The sequence below is a fragment of the Cyrtonyx montezumae genome, unplaced genomic scaffold (genome assembly GCF_038088225.1).
Source record: "Cyrtonyx montezumae isolate F1298 unplaced genomic scaffold, pur_monq_1.0 scaffold_13, whole genome shotgun sequence".
NCBI lineage: Eukaryota > Metazoa > Chordata > Aves > Galliformes > Odontophoridae > Cyrtonyx > Cyrtonyx montezumae.
In genome coordinates this window covers 3,602,556-3,629,734 of record NW_027071859.1, presented here as the reverse complement: position 1 = coordinate 3,629,734, position 27,179 = coordinate 3,602,556, and the positions used below count along the sequence as shown (strand labels likewise).

Genomic DNA, 27,179 nt, shown 5'->3' with positions numbered 1-27,179 from the left:
GACCCATCACAGCCACGTCTGATTTAGGGGTACAGGCCTTGGTGGTATTTGTTTCTTGCAGTTGTTTATCATAGAATTGTGGAATGGCCTGGGTTGAAAAGGACCTCAAAGATCATCTAGTTTCAAACATCCTGCCCATTTTAATGGCTGTTTGTGTTCTGATTCTCATGCTCAGGGTGTGACATGATTTTAGTATTAGATGTGATATTTTATGGTCTGACTCGTAGATGCACCCCTAGACTGAGTTCCCATAGGGAACCCTTGGTTCTGTTCATAGGACAATGTGGATGCTCCTGTGCATGTGCCATTGGGGTATCTGACACGCAGGGTTTGGCTGGAGATAGAGCTGAGAGCAGTGCTGAGCATAAGGCCAGGGCTTCGTGCCCACGTGAGGCTCCTGAATCCCATGGGAGCATCTCTGGTGTCAGCACCTTCCTCTCCCTTCCAAATGTGGCTGGCATCTCCTCCCTGTGGCACTCACCTGAAGGGGTTATTTCCCACCACCCCACTCCCATGAGTCCTCATCTGAAGGGATTTAAGAGAAACAATTAATGAAATCCCCACACCCTCCTCCAAAAGCTGACCTTTTCTCCCAGGGCTCAGAGAAATGCCAGCCATGTCATCTGAGTCAGCGTGGGTTTGCTTGGGGACGCTCTGATACCCAGCTACAAGCTGAAGGTAAAGCCCTAGGGGATCCAAAATAAATACTAAAACCAAAAGAAACTCCCCTCCCTTACGAATGAAATATGAAATCTCTTCATATTTACGTGTTTATTTGACACTGTATGCGTGGGCTTTGTTTGCTCACATGCTTAGTTTTGTGGTCTGGACATGGCCTCAAGCACGGCCACTGCTGGGTAGATAGCTGATGGAGGAGCACTTGAGAAACAGTGGTGGGAATGTGACATCTGTGAGAGCCACAGATCTGTCAAACTGGACAGGGATCAGTGGTTCAAAAGCTATTGGGAAGGAAGAAGGGGTGAATGACAAACACAGGAACAGACGTTCTGTGTCACTCCTAAGTATCATAGAATAAAAATAAAAGAAGTTCCCCTAAGCCACAACAATAAGAACTGATACCAAGAGATGAGGACAAATGGGAATATTTTCTATGGCACGATTAACTCCATCCACCAAAAAAAAAAAAATCCCAGCTCTGATCCCTGCCCCTGAGATAGCCAGGGAGGCAGAGAGGCAGGAAACAAGGCTGAAGCTCCCCGTTCTTGCACCCAACGTGCAATTTGTGGAGCAGCAGAAGGTCAGGAATTGATTTGGAGACCTGTGTTTCTGACTACACCACCATACTGACATGCTTCCCAGCCACACAGCTCCCACTGCAGCAAATGAGCTCAGAATACGAATGGAGAACTGGCACTGAGCAGGGATGGGGAAGGAGCACGCCGTTCCCTTGACAAGTGAGCAATGAGGAGACAAAAACCTTTCCACACCGAGTTAACCCAGTTTTGCCTTGAATTGTAGCCCCCTTTTCCTGCCTGGACTGGCTGGGTGAGGGGAGGCTGGAGCAGGAGGAGGGTCTGGTTGGTTTTGGGCTGCTTCATCCTCCCCCATAACAACAGAGCTGCAGAGCCCAAGGGGTGTGAAGACTCGATGGGGGAATTAGAGAAGTCTAGTGGGTGGCAGCCCTTCCCACAGCCTGCAAGTTGGAACATGGTGATCTTTAAGGGCATTTTGGAGAAGTGTGGTGTTGGAGGGAGGTGGGGGAGAGGAGGTGAAGAGCGATCCAAGAAGGGGTTTGGAGACTGGTGCAAAGGACAGAGGACTGGGGAAAGAAATGTGCCCCAAAATGACAGCCTCTGACAGTGACTCACATTTGGTGCTACCAATGCCAGTACTTACGGATGTGTGCACGCCCATGGAACGTAGACACGTGGCAGCACACACGTGTGTAGCAGCACATGGCACATGGAGACACCACAGTTCACATCCCAGATGCTGATCCCAAGCCTGAGATCTCTTTACATGTCTGAGGCTAATTAATGAGTTTTGGCAGCCACGTTAATAAATCATAATCCCTTCGTAACAGCGTGTGGAGCCCTCAAAATCCCAACTCTCTGATGTGCAGCTGCCTTCCTGAATGCTCAGTGCTGGCTCAGATTCCCTGTGCTTTGCAGTGAGCATCCTTCCAGTACTTGAGGGGACTGACTATTTACATGGGCAGATAGCAATAGGACAAGGGGGAAATGGCTTTAAACTAAAAGAAGAGAAATTTAGATTATATATTAGGAAAAAAAAATCCTTTTCTCAGAGGGCAGTGAGGCCCTGGCACTGCTGCTCAGAGCTGTGGGTGCCCCATCCCTGGAGGTGCTTAAGGCCATGGATGAGCCCTGGGCAGCCTGAGCTGATGAGGGCAGGCAGCCCACAGCAGGGGCTGGGACTGGGTGGGCTTAAGGTCCCTTCCAACCCAACCATTCCATGATTCCAAGCTCCTCACCTTGGTTGTCCAAGGCAGCTTCATGATGGGGAGGCTGGCACCATGCTTGGATTTACAAAGATGGCTTTGCTGATGCTCCATCCTTGCTGCCTTCAACCCCTGCCCTATTTCTAGCTTAGCAAGGTCTGGTTGTTAACTGGGAGCTTTGGCACAGCCACGCAGGTACAAGCATATCTCCTCCGTGCCCCAAACCCTCCCTCCTTCTTCTTGCAGGCAGTGAAGGGGCCGATGAACACAAAATCCATGGCAACCCTCTCAGCCTCGCAGCCATCCATCCTGCTCCCTCCCCTCCCCTTCCTTTGTCTGCCACATCTCTCCACTCCCCACGTTTGTCGTTTGCATGCTGGATTTTGTTTGCAGGGAGCAACCCAGCACCCACGTGAGCTGGCACGAGCTGCGACAAGCAGCCAGCGAAACCACTCGTGCTTACAAATCAGGGTGCTCCCCACAGAAAAAGACCCTACCGTAACAAAATCAGAGGTGAGGGGCACTCTAGAATCCCTCCATCTCTCTCTGTCTGCTCAAACAGGAGGATAGCAGCCTCCTCTGTGCATACCCCTCCCTGTTCCCAGACACGACAAAATGAATATTATCCCAGCAGTGATGCTGGCATCGTGCTGCTGCTGTACTCCTGCCCTCCCCCTGCCCCTTCCCCATTGCCCTGGGAGACAGGGGTGAGCCCCCAGGAATCCCACCCTGGGAATGCATGGAAAAGGGGCAACACTTTGCATGGGTTCTATATTAAACTCACAGGCTGCAAGCAAACCCAGATCTCCCAAATTTCAGCTGCCTGTACGCTGGGATTACTTCTCACCCCATAGCATGGCTCTGATTTTCAGCAAGGAGGAACCCAAGCAACATGACCAAGCACACCCCTGGGTGAAGAGTGTGTTTGGCGAAGGGCATTTCACAAACACTCCGTGGAGCATCTGGGGCTGATGTGATGATGCCTTGTTTCCAGCTCCTGCTGAAGCTGGTATTGCTGCTTCTGCTTGAAGATAAGCATGTGCTTGCAGCCTGGGCTGGCTCCATCCCAGCACAAGCACAAAGAGGGCTTTGTGCTAAGGCGATGCACAAGGCAGTGGGGCAGAGCTGCTCTGCAAGGGAACCGGAGGCCCGTGTACAGAAAAAGTGTCCCTGGGGGGAAGCTAAAAGGGGACCTTTCTTCCTTTGCATTCCATGGGGAGAGCAGCACATGGTAATTAACGGGCTGCAGGTGATCAAAGCTCTGTGGCCGCCGAGCAGTGAAAGGAAAGCGAAGAGGCAGAGGAGGAGCAGGGCTCTGAAAGCAAACAGGCTGAGCTCTGAGAGCTGGGCTCACGCAGATCTGCCGGCCTTGAACTTGCTCAGAAGCTTTATTTCCTACGGGCTGTGATCCTCATGGCCACGCTTGACTCTCCCACCAGCAATGCAAGGGCAAAAGAACCCCCCTGTGCTGTTCACAAGATAGAAGTCCTTGGCCAGGCTTGCTGCTTAGACACAACATGACAGAGAGAGGGATTTCTGTCCCCTGTCCCTTATTATCACCCCTGTACATTCCCCTCCTGTGCATTAGTGCTGCTCCATGGGGAGCAGCTCAGGGAACCCACCAAGGACTCAACTTATTTGGTAAACCAGGCAAAAAAGCACAAAAACAAACAAAGCAAAACGTACATTTGGGATCCTGACGTACTTGGGTCATTGTATGAGAGACAAGGTAGAGAATGTGGAGAGCATTTAGCAAAGGAGATTGGCATCTGGAAGGGATCCGGGCCAGTTCCAGCGAGACCAGGACTGGCCTTATTTCTAACCCAGTTTTCTAGGAGAGGAAAACTGTCCCCAGCAGGGTGTCTGAGCATCTCCCTGCAGGGAACTTCTCCTCTTTGGTAAATGTAAAGCCTATATGATGCTCCCAGACAACGCCAATCCATGTCCCCACCAACCTGCTTGACCTGCTGCTGAGGGACGTGGAGGGGATAGTTGCAGTCAGGAGTGGCAGCTTGGTGTGAGACGGCTGTGAGATGGCCTGGATTGTGTCTAGAGAGAAGTTTGGGGAGAAAAAATCTGGATTTAGCACTCTGAACCTTGGGAGAGGTGACGTCAGCGGGGAGGTTGCTATGAGAGAGGAGGTGTCCAAGACTGCCAGTTCATTTTTGTTTTAGAGAAAACTCATTCAGAACTTGGAAACAAACGCTGCCTTTGCGCATGAAAACGAGGAATTTCAGCACAAAGCCTGCTTGGCTAATTAACACACTTCTTGGTGAACTGAGCTGCTAAAAGGGAGCACACAAGAAATGGAAATAAGGAGGAAAAATGAAAGAAGAGTGTAAATGCGTTGCTGGGGTACTTAGGGAATGAAAGCAGGAGTGCTAAAGACCAGCTGGAGCAAAGGCTGGACAGGGATGCTAAGTGTAATAACAAGTGGGCTTACAATTTTAATAGCATACTTCAGGGAAAATGTGAGTTTGCTTCTGCATAGGGGGTAGCTGAGTGCTGTCTGAGCTGAGAGCCTATTTTTTGCCTCAGATTTCATAGGCTGGACTTGCCCCAAGCCTCTACACATAACATTTGTGAAGGAGCAGAGCAGCCAGCAGCGGGGGAAGAGGAAGGTTAGAGACTATCTGGTGAAGTTAAGTGCCTTTACATCCATAAGACTGCCTATTGTGCATGAAAAGTCATGGCGACTGTCAGGGGTTGGAACTAGATGATCTTTTAGGTCCATTCCACCCTAAACCTGCTTGAGTCTGGTAAGGATTTTCCTAAAACTCAATGGAGCTCAACGTCAGCCTGAGAAGCAGCACTTGGAGCACAGCTCTAGGAAGCAGGAGTTGTGGGTCAGCCCCGTGTTTGCCTGGAGGGAATCAAAGCCACAGCTCAGTGGGGGCTGTATATATCATGCGTCAAGCAGAATTTGCCTCCACAACCTTGGCTTGAAAGTACATTAGGAAATTCCTTTTGCAGGACTCGAGAGTCGTTAGTGATTGCTGCATCATGAGAAAGGTTTGTGGCACCCCATCTTGGTTGTGTTTCTTCATGAAGATGTTGTAATTGAACTGCACCAGGGTCCCTTCTCTGTCCATGAGGCCAACTGAGTTCATATAGTTAAACTCTTCAACCCACTAAAAGGTGGCTGCACCCAAATCACTTCCTGGGGTTGGTCCCTGGCTCATGTTACCTCCTGAGACGTATCTGCCCGTTGTCTGAGTCAGTGCAAGCTGGACGGGACAAAACCATGCCAGGAACCATGCTGAGAATCAAAAGCTCATCACTGGCAAGCCAAAAGCCAAAAGCAGCAAAGCTTTGGCTGGAATTACCAGTGTGGGGTGAGGGACAGAATAGCCTAACAGGCTGCTGATCTCATGAGATGAGTATGGGCTTACCAGGATTAAGAGCTCCATCCATCTCAGGAAGCTTGGTTAGAAGCTTTGCATCAGCCTTTCAATTTTAATTTGCCTGCAAGACAAGCACTGTCCCAGGGTGGTAAGGGACATGCAGAGCGTGCCAAGGCTGAAACCCAAGGCCAGCAGATCCTTCAGCATATCTCGGGCTGAGCAGCTGCAGCCTGGGGCACAGCACTCTGCCTTCCCGCATCTCATTTTCCACCCTGTAATTGGCAGATAATTGTTCTGTCTTGCTGGGGGAGTTGGAAGAAGCTGACCTTCGCAGTTCTCTGCAGAGCACTGTGAGCAGCATTCCTGTTTCCCACTGAGTAGCCTCCTAAGCTATCCAGGCTGCAATCTAAAGCAGTTGGGGGAAATTCCCTCTTGCCTTCCTAAGCAATCCCCATCCCAAAGAAATCTTCTCATAGCTTTTCTGGAGCAGCTCTCTCCTGCCCCATTGTTCCAAGGGAGGAGAGACGATGATCTAAGAATGTAACGCTCTTGAAACCCCTCCAGAAAGCTGCATTTATGAGCAGTCTGTTCCAGCTGGCACGGGGAATTCATCAATGCAACAAAAACATATTGTGTAATCCCTCCTTCCTCCTCCTTTTCCCCAGGAGGCAGCAGGCAGGACCCCGGCAGGGAGAAGGGGTGCTGGGGAAATGGCAGCACTGTAGCACTGGACATCTTCCACCAACATCTTGGGATCAGAGCATTGCAGACTTCTCCCAGTGGCTGCCCTGTACACACATCAAGGTGCTGAAAGCAGCAGGGAGCAGTATATGGTTTGGGCTGGCACTACAGGGACCCCACACTATCCTCCTGTTGCTGGCAGGTGGGGCAGATCCAAATCTCAGCTGGCATGAATGTGTGTGTGGAGCTAAGGTCTCCCAGATTCTTTGCACTGTTTCATGTGTTGCCAGACATGGCACACAGAGAGGGCAACAAGCCTGATTCTGGTCTACAAACTTGTCATTCCCAGTATAAATGGGATTTATCGGGGCATTTTTGTGATGATCTCTCTGTTCATTTCCTTAAGGGGTTGCATGCAGGCAATTGTGGGAGACATCTAAACAGAAATCGCTCAATGATTGTATGATAGCACTTCACAGTGCCAAAAGAGAAAGGAATGGGGCTCTTCCCTCAGGAATTATGACCTTTTTTTATCTTTGCTGGATAGAGTTGTGACAGAGTAGTGAGGACGACCTGAGACTACTTGAGTCAATGACCAGCAGAGCCGTGCTTCAAAGAGATGGAGCAGCAGCCTCCTCTGAGGTGCAGCTGGTCCCCATTTAGAGGGACCATGGCCCTGATTCAGCAGTTCACATGACAGTATAAAAAGTGATTTTCAGGCTGTATCCCAGAAGTGCCAAACTTGGGGGCCACCAGACTACCCCTGCAGCCATCACAGGTCACCAAGAGGACATGGCTCTGGGCCACTAGGACAAGGTGATGAACCAGCACTTGAGAGCACCACTTAGCCCATTGTAGACAGTTGAGACTTGGTGTCTTCCTTCTGGGAATTTTGTGGTGGGACAGGCTTTAACTCACGCTTCTTAAGGCCTATCCAACCTTTGGTGGACTCTTAAAAAAACAAAAAGCCCACATAGCTCAGCAAAAATCAGATAGTCTTCTACTTATTTTTCTTCTTGGGCCTGAGAGTGGCTTTTCAGTATCTAAAGGCGAGCTACAGGAAAGAAGGGGACAGACTCTTCAGCAGGGTCTGTAGTGACTGAACAAGGGGAAATGGCTTCGGGCTCAGAGAGGGTAGAGTTTGGTTGGACATAAAGAAATATTCATTTACAGTGAGGGTGTTGAGGCACTGGCACTGGTTGCCCAGAGATGTGGTGGATGCCCCGTCCTTGGAGACTTTCAAGACCAGGCTGGATCAGGCCCTGGGCAAACCTGATGGAGCTGTGTTGTCCCTGTGCACTGCAGGGCAGTTGGACTAGGTGGCCTTCAGAGTTCCCCTCCAACTCTAAGGATTCCTTGATTCTATTATTATCTTTAAGCACCTGCACAAAACGTTGGCTAGGTGGCTAATTAACAAAACCACACCTAGTACAAAAGAGAATTTTTTTGTTTTAATTTGGCTTCATCTCCTGCACATTTTTATCCAAATATGTAACATGTCCTCCCACCTTTATTTCTTTCCATCTCCTTCAGACTGTGAGGCAGAGCAATTGCTGGTGTAGGTGTAGAGCTGTCCTAATGATGTGCATGGGTAGAGAAAACTTGTGCAAGCATAAATCTCAAAAACACCAGGCTGGGGCTTTGCAGCTCAGAGTTGCTGGGACCACCTGGTGCTTCATACCAGGTCTCCAGCCTTCCACTGCTGTCTGCATTTGCAAAGAGACTTCTTGCTGTGGAGTTGTGCATTTCAGTGCAGGAGATCAGTAGATGGGTCATTGCTGATGGTGGCTACTAGGGGCTGAGAACCAGAAAGAAACTCCCCATGCATCCCCTGGCTGTTCTGCAAGCAGAACTGGAGCCATTGAGCACAGTGAGAGACCGGAGGCAGGAATCAATACAGACATCATTTTATAATTAAAAAAATTGTGCATTTCAATGAACAGCTGGCAGTCATAACCATCCCCATCCCCGCTGCAGAAAATACAAGTCTGGAAACCAGACATCTGCTATTTCTAATGCCATATTTATTGACCTCCAAGGGCTGTGCTTATACTAACCTTCTTCATTCAGCTACCACACAAAAGCCCAAAGGCAGGAATGCTCTGTGTCTGATTCTAGGTGATCCTAGAGAGAGCCAGTCCCCCTCTTGCAAGGCATCATTTTCACTGCAATTTGTCACTGCTATTTTTGATTGAAAATGCCTCTGAAAATCCACATGAGACATTAATAGATTTTTTTTTATTAAAAAAGTAAACAAAGGAATTTAATGAGATTTTTCTTTTTTTTTTTCCTCAAAATGTCCATGGGGAAATAAGGCTATTTCTCTACTAGTAAACTAAATGGCATCACGGCTGGTAGTCTTGTCCAGAGGCCAACTGGCAGTCTGGCCATGACCTGATTGGTACCTGGGCAGCACAAGTTTCAACATTCAGGCACAACACTGCTTAACTTACTAGTATAGATAGAGCTCTGGTGGCCCCCAGATGTCTTCTTTCTTAGCAGAAAGAAGTGTTCCCCCGTGAGCTGTGGACTGGAGGGGAGGCATCGCTGTGGGGTTACATCCAACGGAGCCACTGGAGGCAGGGTGTTGAAACCAGCCCCCATTCCCAGGTGGCTATGAACCCTTTCATGATGTGATCCTGTGGGCTCACAAGCACACACACACAACTACTGATGCACACACACGGCTCACGGACACGGCCAGGTACAGGCAGAGGCACATCCACATTGCCACGCAGCTTCCAGCTCAGCTCTGGCTTGCATGTCCCGCTCATCCCCAGAGCTTGGGCTGGTGCTGCATGGAAACAGTCACTTTCTCTCAGCTGCTCTGGCACAATGCAAGAGAGCAGGGCTGATGGGTTGAGAGGTGTTGAAGCCTAAAGACATCCACACAGCCTCTGGACAGACTATCTTGGTGCCAGGTGTCCCAGGGCTGCAGTGGCTAGACCACTCGTGTCCCTAGCCTTGCAGCATAGCGTGCAGAGGTGTGCACGGAAAGGCAAGAAAGTACAGCATCCATCTCATGCACTGCCTGGCAGGGAGGGAATCCCATGTGTCTGCTGCAGGTCTAAAGCCTGTCAATGGCAGCTCATTGCAGCAATATTTTTCCCTTCAGTTTCATGGTTGCACTTTGATGCTCATCACACAGAAGTCCCTTTTCTCCTCTTGAAGGTCCTTTCTCTGATGGATGTGTGTTGCTACAGAGAATCCAGGATTCGCTGGTGCTACTTCTGGGGGAATGTCAGCCTAAGGTGATTTCTTTGATACAGGGTTTCATCAGTGTAAACTACGCCCATTACCTTACCACTTTTGGAGCTAGCCACATGTTGTCTTGTGGCCACGGCTGGCAATGAGATCAGGAACGTGTATTGCTCTGGGTATAAATTCTAGGGTACACAAGTGACTTCTTGCCACCTGGAATCCATATGAATGTGTCCATGATCCATCCACAATAGCTACCACAGACAGAATCAAGGTAGAGTACACTGGACTCAATGGAGCAAGTCAGTAAGCACATCTTCTGACCACATTTCAGGATACCATTTAACCCACTGTCCCTCACCTGGTTAATCCTTTCCACTGGAAACTATCTTTCCATCTGAAGCAGCCCTGGATACCCCCTGCCTGAACCAGCAGAGGCAGAAGATGGAGATCTGAGGAGACATCCAGGGAAGAGAGAGACATTTTTGGAAGCCACAGCTCTAGCCTGGGAGAAGATAAAAGAGAAGGGAAGGGGGATTTTTTCCCCTTGCTTTTTGGCTGATCTTTGAACCTCCCCTTGGACTTCTGAGTGCCAACAACCACACTGGAGATGCATCCACCTCTTCATTACTGTGGGAAGGAGATAAAGGGGAGAAGGGACTTTGCAAAAGAACAGGCTAAGAGCAAATGCTGGGCTCAGGTGCTCTCTGTGCTTCCTGCAGGTCCAGTCTTCTCTGAGCCATCCCGGTGCCAGATTCTGCTGCCCTGCCCTGCCACCAAGGCCAGCGATGGGTTCCCCATTTGCTCCTGATCCCTCTGCCCCTCCGAGGCCTCTTTGTGCCCAGCCACCAGGCAGAGAGAGCCCTGGCACTACCAAAACCTCTCTCTTTCTCCCTCACTCTCCCCTCTTCAGCACAGCGAGAACCGGCGCGAGTTGATGTTCATCTTGGTGACCCCGATGAGCTTGAGCGGCGTGGAGAGGCTGAAGGAGTTGATGAGTGGGAAGTCGCAGAAGAGATCGGCGAGCTCGTCCCTCTCCTCCAGCTCGTACGTGGCGTCGTTGAGCATGCGCTGGTGGAGGTGGCAGGTCTGCTCGATCTTCAGCTTGTTGATGTCGCTGCGGAGTCGCATCAGCTGCCTGGCCAGCTGCTGGTCCTGCAGGCGCATTTCTGCCTGGAACACAAGACAGAGGGTGGGGAGGGTATCAGCAAAGGCACAGCAAATGCAATCCTCGTCGTGGTTCTGTGTCGGAGACATTAGAAATGTCACTTGGCCAGATACGCTGCTGCAAAGAGCTGGGAGGGAGGCTAGGGTATTCCCTGTAGCGTGTCTCAAACACCAGGTCAGGATGGTGAATCTTTAGCGTTCAGGCAGTTTGTGCTTGCTCAGATTTCCAGGAGCATTGGAAAATTGGAGTTAAATCCGGCCACGCCGAGGCTGTTGGACCGGACATCAGGCAGTGCAAGCTTCAGAGCCTCCATCTCAACCTTAAGCAAAGCCCAAATTAATTTTGCTCACAAGGGAGCAGCCACAGAGCGAGAAGTAGCAATTAGAGGAGGAAAGGACCAATTAAAAGAACCCCAGAGAACTGATCCCCAACTGCTTGGCACAGGTTTCCAGTCTGCATAAATCTGGGCTGGTTCGTGGCTCTCTGTATCCCCCATGGCTCGTCTCACTGATTGTACACAGATTTGGGATGGGGCCTCCATGTTTCCCATGGGAAGGAGAACATCTATCCTAATAGGCTCAGAGTTTCAGAGGGTAAATCCTCCCTGGCATCTGACTCTGGAAGGTGGAAGACTTAGAAGCAATGAAAGGAAATGGATTTATTATTATTATTATTATTAAGTTCCAGCTCATAATTAAGCAGAAAATTTGTCACCATAGAATACTGGGAGGGGCAAAGGAAGAATGAACACCTGGCAAGATTCACAGCGAGCATCAGCCTTCATCTGGAAAGCAGAAGCAGCAGAGTCAGAAGAGCAACACTGAGAAGACAAACCCCACTTCTCACCCCACATCCCTCCTCGCAGAACAGCAACAAACCACAAAAGCCACAGAGGAAAGGGAGTGCTGGGAATGAAGCCAAACAGATCTGGGTGAACCCCGTGGCTTGAATCAATCTTTAGCCCTTGGAAATACAGAGGGAGCAGTACAGGCTGAAAAAACACTCAGGTACCAAGGCTCCTGATTTTGTCTGTCTGTTTATTTTTTTCCTCCCACTGTCTCCTTAGATATGTGCAGTCCTCAGCAGCATCCCTGTGCATGAGACGTAGTGCAGCCTTTCAGTATCTTGAGGGGGCTGTAAGAAAGAAGGGGACGGGCTCTTTAGCAGGGCCTGTTGTGACAGGATGAGGGGAAATGGTTTCAAACTTTAAAAGAGGGGAGATTTAGATTGGATATAAGGAAAAGCTCACAATAAGGTTGCTGAGGCACTGGAGCAGCTTTGGATCACTGGTTTCTTGGCTTCCCGTAGTTCGAATTAGTAGTTCAGAAATAGACCCAGACTACAAGTATATTAATATGTGAAATTGTGTGTGGCAACAAAGTCTTTCTCTCGGCTTGATTGTGAGGAAGGTCCTGGCATCCTTTGAGCCAAAGTCTATCTCATAGCCCTAAGTGATTCAGCTTAGGCATTCCTCAGGAGCAGATGTAGTGGAATTTGTCCTTGGTAGGCAATGGGATATAATGACCTTGCCTGGAAGCTAACAGCATGGGCATGGCCATGTCATACCAGTTTGACCCCAGGCATGAAAATAAGCTGCTTAAGTTTATGAGAACAGCTCACAAAATCACAGAATTGTAGGGCCTGCCTTCGGAGAGGTCAGGATTGGCCTTTGCAGCACTGCCAGTCTCACAGCAAGGTGAAGCTTTAGGAGATCGAATGGCTCAGAGGGAAGAGCTTGGCTGTGCTCCAGCTGTTCTCTGCAGCTGTTGGGAAGCCCTTTGCAATGCTCAGAGCTCCAGCCAAGAGGTGACGTTAGGGTAATAGAAGTTAATCGGAGCCAAGCAAGGCTCTTCTCCCTCCTGCACCATGGAGACACAATGGAGGACCTCGCCTGGTGCTCTCAGCCAGCAATTGGACTCCAGATCTGTTGCCTGGACAAGTTTCAGTCACTTTTGTATAGAATGGTTGGCAAGGCAGGGGCAATTTACCATCCTCTGAAAACCACTCTTTCCTTGCACACAGCAGAGCAGCACCTCTCAGGGGCTTTTCTTCTCCCAAGTGAGTTGCAATGAAAAAATATTCATATTCATGGCATTTTCCCCTGTTTTGCAATGAACACTGTGACCTGACATTTTATCAGGAAGGTGATCACAGAGGTTACTGAACTAACCTTCGGTCAGTATTTCTTGTCAGTTGATCAAGCTACATAAGAAATGTCAACAAATGCTTTCATGAAAGGTTTTGATGAATGTGGGATAAAAAAAATAAAAAAAATAAAATAAAAAGAGTTTAAAAGTTAGTTAAAAGGCCATTATGGAAATGCAGGTGACCTGAAAATTACTATTTCCCCCTTGCAAACCATCTTTGCACTTTCTGATCAGTTCTTTCTTTCTCTGCTTTTCTAAGAAACCTTTTTGCTGTTATGCAAGTTCACAGACGGAGCTGCTTGGGCTGTTGGTGTTAGATTCCCACTTTTGTCCTCCAGTGCTCCATCTGCAGTCTCCATTCACTTCCCCCACCATACCTGGTGACCCATGGCATCTCCCACTGCCATGCCACCCACCAGCCCTCCTCTATAGGAAGAGTAGTTCTGTGTGGGGCAAAATCTGCTCCTACCTACGTTGATCATTTCTTATCCTAGACACAGCCCTTGCTATGTTCTGGGGCTCAGTGGGGGAGCAGGGCAAGAGCTGCTAGATGTGCTGATTTCCCAAGGAGATAAAGTCCTGTTTTTTTCCCTCCAGGAAAGCGAAGAGGATGGATGAAGAACAATGTTGTGTAATGACTTACTTAAGGATTACATGCACCACAAGGAGACACAGGAATGGCCTCGTCTGAGGAGGTGATGATGGACATAGGCAGGATTGGGAAGACCACAGCAAAGGGTTGTGCTTTGTTCATAAACACCCAGAATATTAGCAGGATCAGAACCCCAAAATCCCAATTCTCCCTCCTTTTTCTACAAGCACCTCTTGAGTACTAGGAACACAAAAGATGTCTCACACACAGGACCAAACCATCACTAGAAATCCTCTTCTGAAGAGGAGAACTGCTAGATCAGCAAGCTCCAAGAGCTGCTGGTGTCTGAATGAGCGAGTCATGGGAAGGATTTTCTGTTTCTTTCTTCCAGAAGGACAGAAGGAAAGGATTTTCTGCCTCTGTTTAAAATAGGGGAGGGAGTAAGTATTTTGGATGTGCCCTTGCCCGTTGCCCAGTCTAGATGGCTTATCCCAGATATTCAGGTGTAACTCAAAATGTAGCCTAAGTTTGTCTTCAAATTTGTTCTAACCATAGGCTGCCTGTATAGACACTGACAGGAAGATTGTTAATGTTCCCATTGCCATTAGTCCACCTCCTGCTGTGCTGCTAAGGAGGGAAATAGCAGCAGAGACCACCCCAGGACATGGAGGTGGTGTGGAGCTCCTTGGGACCTCTTCCCAAAACAGAAATGTCCCTTGGACAAGTTCCCATCCTGTGGTCCATGAAGCTCAGGGTAGTGATCTGTGGAGAAGTGGTTGCTTCCATGGATCCAAAAGATCAAAAGAAAATGAAAGCTGAAGTGGGGCCTTGTCAACTGGGTGCAACCACTCGTATTTGAGCACAGACCTTGCCAAAACACTTCAGAGAAATGGGTTAAGTCTGTATTTAGATTTGAGGCTTCAACTTCAGAGGTGCTCAGAAGACACCCTGCTGTGGCTCATTTTGGATGCTCACGCCCTTGTGGTGTAACCCACAGCCTGCAACAAGGTACCTACTCATTGCTTCAGGAATGAAACTCATGATGACACTTTTGGTGCCACACTGTTATTTAAAAAAAAATAAGCTCTTTTTAAACTAATATTTGTGTCAGAAATCAGAATAAATCTGGACCATGTTGCCACATCTGCTCCTGATGGGGAAGGCAAGTTGATCTGAAATGGAGACCCTGATAGTCTTTACGGTCTATCCCAGAGAAATGGTGGAGTCTCCTTTTCTAGAGACGTTCAAGACTCACCTGGACACCAACCTGTGCAACCTGAGTTAGGGAGCTGCTCTGGCAGGGAGGTTGGACTTGATGATCCCTAGAGGTCCCTTCCAACCCCTACAGTTCTGTGCTTCTGTGTTTCTACGCCACCTTGTTGGCTGTTGATCAAATAACATTTGCTCAAACTATTGGAATAAACCCCTTGGGAATTCAGCCACTCTCAGGTTTAGTCCTCCACCAGTCCAGTCACCTCTGCACACCAATGTGACTTTTCTATGTCTGACCAGCAAGACATTGCTCACAGAATCATCGAATGGCCTGAGTTGGAAAGGACCCACCCTTAAAGGCCATCTGTCCCACTCCCTGCACTGAACAGGGACACCCACAGCTCCATCAGTGCTTACAGCCCCGTCCAGCCTGACCTTGGCTGTCTGCAGGGATGGGGCACCGTGTCCCTCTGGGCAACCTGTGCCAGTGCCTCACCACCCTTAGTGTAAGAACTTCTTCCTCATATTCAGTGTAAATCTCCCCTCTTTCAGTTTGAAACCATTTCAGCATTGATGAAAAGCAGCCACATTTGACATCAGAAAGTCAAAGAAGAGGGCAGAGAAGAGACAGGAGTCAGAAAGGGAAATGTTCCAGCCCTTGGGCAGTTCAGCACATGCTGAGTACTGCAATTTGCTTCTACACCTACATAGAGCCTCTCAGCACAAAAACAAGAGCAGGAATTTGCATGTCCGAATAAATCAGCTTCTCAGGGCCAGCTTCCCAGTAGGTGCCAGCTGACAGGGCTGGCTGGAGCTCAGTGGGCATGTTCAGTCCTATATACCAGGGCCAGATCTTCATGTGCAAATGGCAGAATCGGGCCCTGAGATGGGTCACGTGGGGAGAAAGACCAAGAGCAGCAGATGCTCAGTAAGACCTTGGCTTTGTCCCTGGCTTCTCTTCTGAACGGGAGGAGCCTGAACCTGAATCTGAACCTGAGCAGATTCTGGATGCACAGATGCAATTTCCCTGCAGCATGGGATGATCTCCATTTTGTGAACTGGGAGTAACCCTTCAGATTTAGCAGGTATCTTTAATTCCTATGGCCTGTTCTTTAGCATCACGCCTAAGTGGAAATCTGGATATACACATTAAATTCACTTTGCTTCCAGAACTGGGTGATCTAATACAAACTGCTTGTAGGGAGCATGTGCAAACTCCTGAAACTCTAGCTGTTTGGCAGGGTGCTAACTGGTACAAGCCAGAACCACGCTGGGGCCATGCTGATGAAACAATCCCACCTAAATGTGCTGGTAGCTGTGTTAGGATTGCACAGTGTGAGTGATGGAGAAGTACATCCTGTACTGCTTCATTCCATTAAGAGCACAGGTTGGTGGTCTACTTGTTTCCTGGATTTGCAGCAGCATTTGCCCTTCTGCTGGGTAGATGAATCCTACACACACTAATTTGCCCTCTCTTTGAGGGCTGCATAAAGTGGGGAGAATTCACCCTGTGATGGAAGGCAGCATGGCAGAAACAGATTTTTCCCCAGCTATGATTACTGGATCATTTTTGGATGCTCTTCAGAAAGCTGCCCAGATACTCACATTGTTACTGTGTGTAATGGTAGAGCAAGCAGGGCCAGAGTACAGCACCAAGTCCTGCCCTTCTTCATCTTTCATTTCTTACATTAAGGAAGACTGCGAGGATTTATTTCTCTCTTAGGCTGACCATAACAAATGGATGGGTGCCGGAGCCCATTTCTGCCCTTTCTGGACTTGGATCCTAGTGCATGGTTTTGTGGTTGGCAACTCTTCCCACAGCAGGGGATTGGAACTAGATGATCTTTGAGGTCCCTTCCAAGCCAAGCCATTCTGTGATACTATGATTCCACAATTCTACGATCCTGTCTTAAGTAGATGTAGAAACTCGGACAACCATATCCTTCTCTGAACCTTCTTATTTGCTTTACTATCAGAAAATGGTGGCAAACAAGGAAAAATCCCGGTTGTGATGAGTGGAAGCTTGTTCGTTTAGAAAAAAAGAAAACAAAGTTAAATCTTTTCACTCTTGAGATGTAATGTGAAATGCGTCTTTTTGTTCCAGCACACCGTGAAATGATGACCTCGCTGTGTTCTCACTGTTTGCTGGCAGCTCTGTCCCAACAGCAGTGTCTCCAACATAGCTGCTCAGCTGTGTGGTCAGTCAAATACATGCTCCCTCTTCTGAGGAAATTGTTCTAAATTATATGAGTCACGTCCAGATCCAGCAAAGACTGGTATAATTAAGAGGCAGGAAAATGGAAAGTGAGGAAAAATTAGGGTTTACTTTGCCCTTTTTCTTCCTTAATTTAAACTTTTAGTTTTCATCAGATGATGTGCCACACCCCAGACAGACTCTACAACAATTTATACTCTTGGCAGAAGACCAAAGAACAAAGCAAACTCTTTAAAAACTGCAGCTCTCTGAAGGAAAAATCTGTCCCTTACATTCTTCAGGCATTTTGAGACTTGGGTTTTATGTCTAATCCTCTGTGAGTGTAAGAGTTCATCACAGATGGAAGAATGGACCTGGGTTTAAGGCTGAGATTATGAGCTGATACTCCCCTCCAGAGCACTGAGCAGTTTTAGAATCATAGAACCATAGAATCATTCAGGTTGGGAAAGACCTCTAAGATCATCCAGTCCAACCCCAACCCACCCCCACCGTGCCCACTGCCCACGTCCCTCAGTGCCACATCCCCACGGTCCTGGAGCACCTCCAGGGACGGTGACCCCACCACCTCCCTGGGCAGCTGTGCCACTGCATCACTGCTTTTTATGAGAAGAAATTGTTCCTAATATCCAATGTGAACTTCTCAACTCTCATCCTAAAAGAATGAGATCAACTCAATACTCTTCGTTATAGCCCAGGATTCCTGAAAGTTCTGCTCTTGTCTTCCAAAAGCCACAGTCCTGAGAAACATCTCGACCACCAAAACTGACATCCAAAACCACTTCTGTTAATAACTTCTTTCGAGATCTTGGCAAGAACAGCAAGAGCAACCAAGAGTTGTCATATAAATATTCTTTGGAGTAGAAGTCCCAGATATGTTTAGAAAATATATTCCTCCCTGTTCTGTATTTTTCTTCAGAGACCTCCAGTGCTTGTCAGAAGAAAAGCCCTGTTACAGGAACTGGTCCCCAGATGCATCTGAAGCACACATGCCTGCACAGTCCTTTGGGAGTACATTACAAAGATTGTTGCTGTCCAAACAGATGCAAAGCTATTGGCAATCACAGGCAGACATCCAACTTAGGCAACAAAGTCACGTGATATCCATTATAGCCAGTTTCTAGTTAGGTGGGCCAAATAATTTCATTCTATTTTCATTTTCATGGGAAGGGAGGTCTCAGTCTCTTGTTCCTCCACTTGTGAAAAGTGCTCGTGACCATTCTCCAGCCTGTGAGCAGCTGCTCCAGTGTGGCTGTCTATCCTATTGGCTTCCCCTGGCCTCCATGAAGGATGCATCCATAACTCCTCCTGGGAGATATCCCAGACTCCTGAGCTGGGCTGGGAGCAGCTTGGGGCAGGGCTATAAACATCATGATAGCAACACAACACATCAAAACTGAGCTTCTTCTACTACCTGTGCCCTAGCTCTGTTTATTTTCCTAACATGTATGTAGCATTTATGTCTTGTCTTCTTCTCCTTCAATCATGGTTAACATTTCTGCTTTCCCTTGAACTGCGTGGAGCAAGGCAGTGAAAGATGTATGGCTCTGGCCCCCATGCCTACTCAGAAAGCCACCCGCCTTCTCCTTGCTTTGGTGGGGTAGAAGGTCTCCAGTCCTTCAATCTACTGGTTTTTAACTGCCAGAAATAACCACATATATAAGGTGGCATACATGTCTGAGATGAGGTACTGACAGAAACATTGACCAGAGCCTAATGAAGGAGACGAAGTTGTAAGAGCTGGCTGAGGAAAGGGTCTGAGATCAGACTCTGACATTGTACATGCAGCAGAGGAAGGAAAATATGCTTTCTTAGATGTTGCAGAGAAAGGGGTTCCCACTAAAATGTGAAACAAAAAGAAGCATTTCATTCTGCAGGGTAGAGATAACCTGGGGTAAGCAGGTGACTCCAGAATCTAATGGGAGTTTAGGAGTTAAAAAAACGTAAAAGGGAAAGAACAAGGAAGAGGGAATTTGGCAATCACTTGGAGATTACATTAGCAGATGCTTGTCAATTGCAGTGTCCTGAAGGCAGTGACCCATTGAGGGCTTTCCTAAACCACTGGCAGCCTCAGGAAGCAAAGATAAATCTAAGGGACACATCAATCCACATTTCTTTTCTACAGCCTTGACGGAACATCCTTTCCTGGTCCCAATCAGATGAGGGCTATTGCACTGGCCATGTCCAAGTACTCATGATGTCATACTGTCAGTATTCATCTGACTGTTGAGATTAGAGAAGCAGGAGAGGAAGCAAACTGCTGAACATCTCAACTAATAAGAGCTACAGCATTTCCTGAGCCTTTGGGATCCCGGCAAGGGCACTGAGGTGGGCCCAGCTTCTTCTCTGAGGCAATAGATGCTCTCATTCACCTTTCCCTTCCCTGTAGCCCCCCACAGCAGTTGCAGTGAATGATGGTTGTCTTTCCACCAGGTGCTGAAGGCAGCTGGGAGCAAAGAGCAACCTGTTTCCTATATTTTTTTTCTTGAAAAAGAGTGCTATTTATGTGGGACAGGAAACCACTTACCAGTTCCTTCCTGAGCCACGTTAAAGCTTCGTCGATGCTCTCGAAGTCGCCTATTTTCCCTGAGGTAAGTGTCCCCTTGTCCTGGGCAGGGCTCCCATTGAGATGCAGCTGCACCTTTCTCAGGGGGACAGTGTCCTCTGTGCCCTTTTTGGCCTCATTCCCCTCCTCATCACCAGTGGGCTGGGGGCTCTTCCATGCCTGCTCCTCCAGCTTCGCCTTCCACTCCAGGTAGGATGGGCGCCTTGTTTCCAACCTCAGCTTCTCTGTCAGGGCCTTGAGGCTCCTCAGGTGATCATCAGGAGGAACAGCACCTCCAGAGCCAGCATCTGTGCTGTCCAGGGCCTCTTCTATCTGGATTTTAGGTAGGGACATTCTCCCTGGGGGTCAAGTGTTGGAGGTGGGGTGGGGCACCCTGATGGCCAGGCCTGGGATGACAGCTCCTGCTCAAGCCCCACGTTGAACCTGTGTGAACACCTGGAGGAAAAGCAGAGGATTGTTTTCTACTTTTAGAAGGAAAAGGGAGCAAGAAGGGAGAGACAGCTCTTGCAGAGTGTTGGCTTTGAGAAAGGCGTGGTGCCAAGGCACGTTACCTCATCTCAGCTATCTGCTTCTGGGGCAGGAACAGACAGGCTCCAGCCATTAGGGAAGCTCTGGTTACTATATCTCCAGTCTCAAAGGGGCTGTGAAAAGGTTGCCAATGAGGCCAGGACACATTCACACACCCGTCTGAGGCCAAATCACACTGCCCAATGTCTCCTGGAGGCAGCAGTGGCTTTTGCTGGGTGATGAGGTGTCCTGGCTGGCAGTCCTATCTCTTCTCACTTAGGCAAGACAGGGCAAGATGAAGTAAGGCAACACAAACTTCTCCCAGGAGTCTGAGCCAAAATGAGAGATGGAAAAATGTCTTCACTTGTTTATTTATTTATTTATTCATTTATTTTCTCACCCAGTTTCACAGATTTGGGTTTAGATTTAGGCTTGCTAAAGACACCAGCCTCCAGCCATAGGAATCGCATTCCACCAATTCAGTGAGTTTGGGGCAGGAGCACAGCCCCTGGCCAGTTTTCAGAGTAACTGGGGCACTGGAGTGGTCAAGTTCAGATGCTTATTCTCAGGGAAATTTGGACTTGTAGTTTCCATAACTGACTAACCCCAATATACAGATTGGAAATGGTTTATCACCCGTATTAACTTCTGAACTATGTCTCTGTAGTGTTTGGGAGAGGGTCAGCCAGCTTGGGCTAAAGCCAGGACTTGAACACCTCTGCAGGACTTAAGCTCAGGCAGTTGCTGCATACATTTCAGGTGGGATCAGATAAGAGACTTTCTCAAGGTCATATACTCATCTGCAGCTGAGCTAGGAATAGATCCAGAGCTCTCCTCTACATGTCAAACACAAAACAAAATACTTTTTTGCCTGCCTGGTAACATGCCCAGGAAGACCAGCCAGGATGTACTCCTCTTTCTATCTGGATGCACTAAAACACAGTGATATGAGTTACTCTGCCATTCTCCTTCCTGCTGTGTGTGCCCACAAAGACGTGTGCAGCTCTGAAATCCAGACCATAATTATCCCTCTCGAACCTTTTCAGTAAGAAGATTCTATTTAAAATAAACACCAACAGTGAGTAAGATTTATCCTACAATTGTGTGGAGGCACATGGACTGAATGAGTAGTTGATAATATACACACAGACAGTCTGGGGGTGGAGAATTACTCATGTTGTGGTCTTGTTCCTGCTCCTATTTATGTTAATGAGAGTTTTACGGTGAGTGGGAGCAGGCCCAGATACTATACCAGTTTGAAGCCAAGAGCTCTCATGCCTGGGGCAGCACTATTTTCTTTCTTCTGCTGGAAAATAAATCACAGGGAGGGGAGAGAAGAGGGCTGCCTGTTCAGAGAGTCAGGACGTGCACCAGCTTGTGCACTAAGCTGAGAGCACGTTGACAAATTTTGCTCCTGCGCTTCGTTCTAGCCCACCAAAATCAGTAAAGGGAAGCACCTAATGAGTTCAAAGACTTTAACCAGCAGCTTACATTGCCTGCTGAGGGGTTGGATACTCACGCACCACTCCAGCCCATCCTGCACCTCCCACATGCAACATCAAACATCTCATCATTCAGTGGACAGTCCCCAAGCAGGCACATCTGTCCTCCTGCTTCTCCAAACTGAAAGCAGGCAGAAAGGAGCTGCCTCAGATTTCTTATTGATAGCTTGGACTTGGGTGAAAGACCTGCTGCAGAAAGAGAGCTCTGAAAGTGGTATGTGTGTGAAAAATGTCTGCGTGTAATCCAAACCTTTCCACTGCCCCAGAGCTAGCTAAATCCCAGGAACAAACCTGGCCTCCAGGCTCACTTTCCTCATAAGCTAAAGAACTGGAGTGGTTAACCCTTGATTTGTCTTCTTTCTCACAGCTGATCTCTGTCGGTTCATGCCATGCCAAATTAGGGGTAACAAGAGGTTGGCACCAAAATGGTGACCAAACCCCAAAGAGTTTCCCTATTTCTTTTCATGAAATCTGTCAGTCCTGAAAGTACAGGGAACATCAGTTCACCAAGTCAACTGAATGCCTTTCGCTTCCTTCTTGGGTCAGGCTTCCATGGAGAAGTCATCTTCATTGACCCACTTGGCAAGCTGCAATCCAAAGGGATTAGCAGTAGCGTGCAAACGGGACAGAGAAATACCAAGACTGTCACCTGGATGGGGTGTGAAGTCCCATTATGCCAAGACTCACTGAGTTTTCATGCCTTCAGGCTTGGCTTTTAGCCTTTGCAAGTCAGCAGAGCAAACACCTCCCTCCTCCTCACCTGGCACACCACATGAAGACCTTGGGGAGTCCTGCACTCTAAGAAGCCAAGTCCAATGGCACCACTGGCCACCATGATGTCCCACTGCAGAAACTCCTCCATCCCTGAAGCAGGTGCAGCAGACCTGTCCCCACCAACATCCCCATCTGCTGGGAGGGCCGTGTGATCCCTTGGAGAGATGAGGTAGGCAGCAGGAGGTGGACGGGTGTGGGAGAAGATCTTTGTTTTATCTCACTGGTGACGGATATCAACGCAATTCAGATGCTGTTTATGGTCAAAAGGGAGATTGCATGAAGTGATGCTAGCATCACAAAATGATGCTGTGCCCTTTGAGAGTTTTACGTGCCTGAGAAGTTTTATATGTCTCTTCCTTCCCATCAGCTCTCTATGCCCTGCTCTGCTCTGAATGTGAGGCTTTCAGGAAGCAGCATTGCTTTTTTACTGCCTGCTCAATTTAGGCCCATAAATAAGGGCACGCAGTGGTTTGGAAGATCACATCAGGGAGCAAGAGGTCTAGGGGAAGAAAGAGGAAAAAGGAGGAGAAATACTCAGGATAAAAATTGGAGGGAAAAAGCAGAATAAGTAAAGCAATCAGTTACAGTGGATATGGGGAAAAAATTGTTTGGCTCCTTTCACTACTCCTGATAGACATCAACTTACAGTGGTACAATTTTGTATTGCAAAGGAACAGCAGTGGCTTTAGGAGTCTACATTACTCTGCTTCTGTCTTTTGAGAATAAAAAAACACAGCTTAGTGTGTGACAAAGCCTGAGCCAAGAGAAGTCCTTTGTCTGGATGAAGGAACTGTAGCCCATGGATAACACTTCTGGCATGTGGCAAACAGGGCTTGGACTATTAATCTGCTTCAAAAAGCACTTTGGCCTCTTCTATGCCACAGTTTCCCTCTCACTGATTAGGCAGCTCACACAAATGGCTTTCAGGAGCCAAGCTCTGAGGATCTTCAGTGGTGTACAGAGCATCTTCAGGTGTCTCCTTCCCATCTGTGTGTCCACACTCTGTTATCAGAGCTGGGATGCCCCCAGTGTTCTGAAACAACCTCCAGCCACCCTCCTCCCTGCAGAAGATGCCAGCAGCCCAGGGATCATCCTGATCCTGAAGCCAACAAATGGCCAAGCTGGGCATCATGAGCATGAGCACACCTCCAGGTCTGGTGTGTTCTCCACCCTTGCAGGGGTAGTTGCTTTAGCTGTGTTCCTTCTCACACGTGGACCCACCTCTAACCTAATGCATGACAGAAGCCCAGGGAGGTGACCAAGATCCTTGGGCTGATTGAGGGTTGTGAGATTCAGTCTCAGAGCTACATCGTGCTGTGTCTGGGATACTGACTTAGTAGGGTCCTGAGCACACTGGGTGAACAATGCCCCCAGATCGTCTCAGACAGCTCAGGACAGCAGCAGATCCTGCTCCTTCAGCCTTAGGATGCAGCCGTGTCATTTGCAGATACATGGGGGCAAGAGGGAAGGAGTGGGCTTTTCCAGTCGTGTGTGACCTGAAGCAAGGTGAGGATTCACCCCAGCAACTCCTTCTGCCCAAACAGCCCCCAGAAATTGTCACAGGTGTAACAAAGGAGGAGGGAGAGCAGTGGGGGACTGCAGCCACCCCTGGCAAGTAATGCAAATGAAAAGAGGGGACCACTTCTCCCTCTGGCATTTCTCTGCAGCCGCAGTGGTAGTGTCAGAACCTGCTTCAGAAAGTACATCTGTTCCTTCATACCCATCTACCTCTGAGCCTGCTCTCTGCACAAGTAAGAGCCAGCTGCTTTTGAAGCAGCGGGATGGAGGCTGCCTCTGATGGATCCTGGCAGCCCTGTCTTCTGAGCAGCCCAGTTCCCCTCCATCAGCAGATTTCCAGTGGTTGGGTGGAAACCCAGCATGAAGACGGCCCAGGCTTTGCCAGATGTTTGGCATTCTTGCAAACCAGCTCTCTGGTGATGAGTGGGAGCCGTCTGCAGACCGAGAAGGCTTTGTAGAAAGTGGATGGAGGGCAATGCTGACTGTCAGCCCTCTGCATAAAGCAAGGTATAGTTGTTGTTAGAAGGAAAGGGATTAGGCAGCAGAAGAAAAAGCAACTTTGCATCTCCTTGGTGAAAATACTCCATCCACAACAGCCATCTTCTGGCAACCACTGGGCAAACATCACTCCTCCAGGCACTGCCCTAGGGTCCTTGAAGGACTTGGGACCTCACCCTGGCTCCCTATGGGGCACACAGAGGACCAGTTGTTTGGCAGAGCCTCTTCCTTCCTTCATTTTTCCCACTGCCCCACAGCCCCACTGGGTTTCACCCACAGAAAGAGCAGGGCAGGGACCTCTATGCCAACACAGCCAGGACTCCTTGGGAACAAGCTGAATCAGGCTGAGAAATGCTCCCTCCCCAGGGGGCTGCCACACGGAGTTATTTTTCCCTCAGTGCAGTACGAAGGCAGCAGCAGAAGGGTACATTTCTGGTAAGAAACAACAAACCTTCCCCCTGCCTTCATTCTGCCCAGCACTGAGCTTCCCCTGCAGAAGCAAGCACAGGGGCAGCTCCTGTTCCAGCTCCAAATCAAAGCGATCAAGGGCAGGATCAGCCCCCACGACCCCCTAATCCCCTCTACACGCTGCCTGTCCCATCCAATTACCTCCTCAGCAGCACTGAGCCCTGCTCTCAGACCTGCTCCTCCCCAGCATTTCCAGTGCCGATCCCCACGTTACAGTTCGTTATCATTTAAGGCAAGTTGCTCACAAACAGACCCCTGCTCCCTCCCCTCCCAAAGGCTGAATTACTCTGAGGTTGATTTATATACACATATGTCTTTTTTTTATTATTATTATTTTTTTCTGCAGTGTTTCTGCTACGTTTTTCAAACCTGAATGGCTGCGGGGCTGTTGTGTGAGCTCCTTCCCTTTCTGTTTTATTTGTGCGCCGTTCAGATCCCCCGGAATGGGCACTGGGATGCGAATAACAGCAAAGGAATCACAATGATGGCTGGCAAAGAGGGAAACCCACAGCTCGTTCCCACTGAAAAGTGGCGAAGCCATCGGATTTGGGCAGACAAAGCCGGACACAGCCCCGCTCTGCCAGCAAGGCACTTGGTTTTCAGTCATTTTCCCCCTCTTTCTGCCGAGGTTCCCGATGTGGGAAAGCTCCGAGGGGCAAAGCAGCGGTGAATAATGCAGAGAGCATGGTGGGGAAATAGGGAGGGGTCCCCATCTCCACACCGGGGCTGGGAGCAGGGTGCTTTTGTGCAGGGTTGTGCCCACGCTGGCAGGGGTGCAGGCTGACGATTCATCTTAGCTATCAGCCCCGAGCTGTGACAGAGGGCTCTGTAGAAGTTCTGGGTGATTTTTTGGGGGGTTGTTTTCTTTCTTTCTTTCTTTCTTTCTTTTATTTTCTTTTTTTCTCGGTATGATCTGCAAGGTGCCAGCTCTGAGCAGGTGGAAACCCGCCCTGCTCAGCGCTGTGCCTGCCTCGAAACCCTCAGGTAGCGACGCCCTGCGAGGACAGCAAGGCTCCATCCCATGATGTCCGCGCTGAGCAAACCCCTCCTGGAGGGGACAAATCTCCGGGAGGGGACAGAAGGAGCAACAGGTGATCGTCCCGAGCAGGGGACAGCCTCTTCTCTGTTACATCGCAGCCGGTGGAGAAAAATCCCCCCCACCCATCCCTGGGAGGTGGTGGCTGCCCCTCACCTCTCCCCAGCGGCAAGCAACATCCTCATCGCAAACGCGGGTGCAAGCCCTGCGGTGATTTACACCCATCCCAACCACGGGGGTGCCACTGGTCTGGATGTTTCCAAGGGATTTTGGCCAAGCTGGAATGAAGGGAATGAGCCCCCAGCCCCACAGCACAGGAGCAGACACGAACAACATCACCGTGCTGGGGTCCCCATTGCCCCCACACCAATACTCTCTCCCCGAGGACTTGCTCCTCGCCTCTCCCCATCCCATACCAGCTATCCCAACCCCCTCGACCCCAGCTCACCGGGCAGGGACTCATCGGGATCGCTGCACGGACATCTTGGCTCCCTCCTTCCTCCGCGGGGCTCCAACTTGGTATTTGCAGAGCGATGTCACCAGCGCCTTCAGGAGACTGTCTCATCCTCCTCCCTGTCTCGCTTCAGAAATCTCCCTCCGTGTGTTGTGTGCGTTTTTTTTTTATTATTATTATTTATTTATTTATTTTAATTTAAGGGACTTTTTTTTTTTTTCTTTCCCCAGTGGTTGCGTCAGGCCTGTTGCCTGGAGACAGGCGAGCTATTCCAGTTTGAGCTTTTCAGTCCAGATTTCCTGTCTCTCTTTCATTCATACCACCAAGCCCCGAACCTACCTCCCACCAAGCAATAACCCTGGAGAGACCTGAAAGGGAGGAGCCGCACCGCCCGGGTCCTAGACATCCTCCTTCCAGGCAGGAGGGGTAGAGATGCTCCCGGTGATGGAGGGCTGCTGTGAGGGCAGGGACCCCCAAAAGCCTGCAGGAGACACTCGGATGGCATCCCCGTGGCTGTCCCCATCATGTTCCACAGAGACTTTGAGCCCAGGGACCTCTGGCACTAGGGAGAGCTCAGGGACGACATTTCCCAGATGCTTGCCTAGAGGTGTGTGTGCAGACAGAAGGCAAAAAGGGATGGGGATAATCTGGCAAGGGAAGCCCTGGGGTGGGCATCTTGAGGCAATTGTATGTGTACAGCGTATGTGCTGTACTGGGGAAGCCCCTGTTGCTCCCGTGTCTCTCACAGTGGGGCTGGAAACCATTTTAACTGCTTCCAAGAAGCAGGAGCCAAGTTGCTGGGTGACTCCAGGACCGTGGGCTTCCTTCCTTCCCGGGGGTTAAGGGTTAAACCTGCAACACCTGGGGTGCCTCTGGAAAG

At 49.2% G+C, this 27,179-nt stretch overlaps 1 protein-coding gene across 1 annotated transcript; it reads right to left on the bottom strand.

The window, feature by feature from the left end:
• Positions 1–8,341: 8,341 nt before the first annotated feature.
• On the bottom strand, positions 8,342–26,443 carry FAM167A (family with sequence similarity 167 member A). The gene is made up of 3 exons (XM_065730530.1): positions 26,294–26,443; positions 19,504–19,977; positions 8,342–10,818 (listed from the first exon to the last, which is right to left on the bottom strand). Exons 2-3 carry the CDS (start codon positions 19,873–19,875, stop codon positions 10,555–10,557), a joined length of 636 nt encoding a protein of 211 aa, XP_065586602.1. The 5' UTR covers positions 19,876–19,977; positions 26,294–26,443; the 3' UTR covers positions 8,342–10,554.
• Between the last annotated feature and the right edge of the window lie 736 nt (positions 26,444–27,179).

Excerpts from the sequence above, each read along its gene's own strand:
- FAM167A (XM_065730530.1), bottom strand. The coding sequence starts at position 19,875 with ATGTCCCTACCTAAAATCCAGATAGAAGAGGCCCTGGACAGCACAGAT. Across the intron at positions 10,819-19,503 it reads CGTGGCTCAGGAAGGAACTG|GCAGAAATGCGCCTGCAGGA; the intron begins GTAAGTGGTTTC and ends CTTGTGTTCCAG.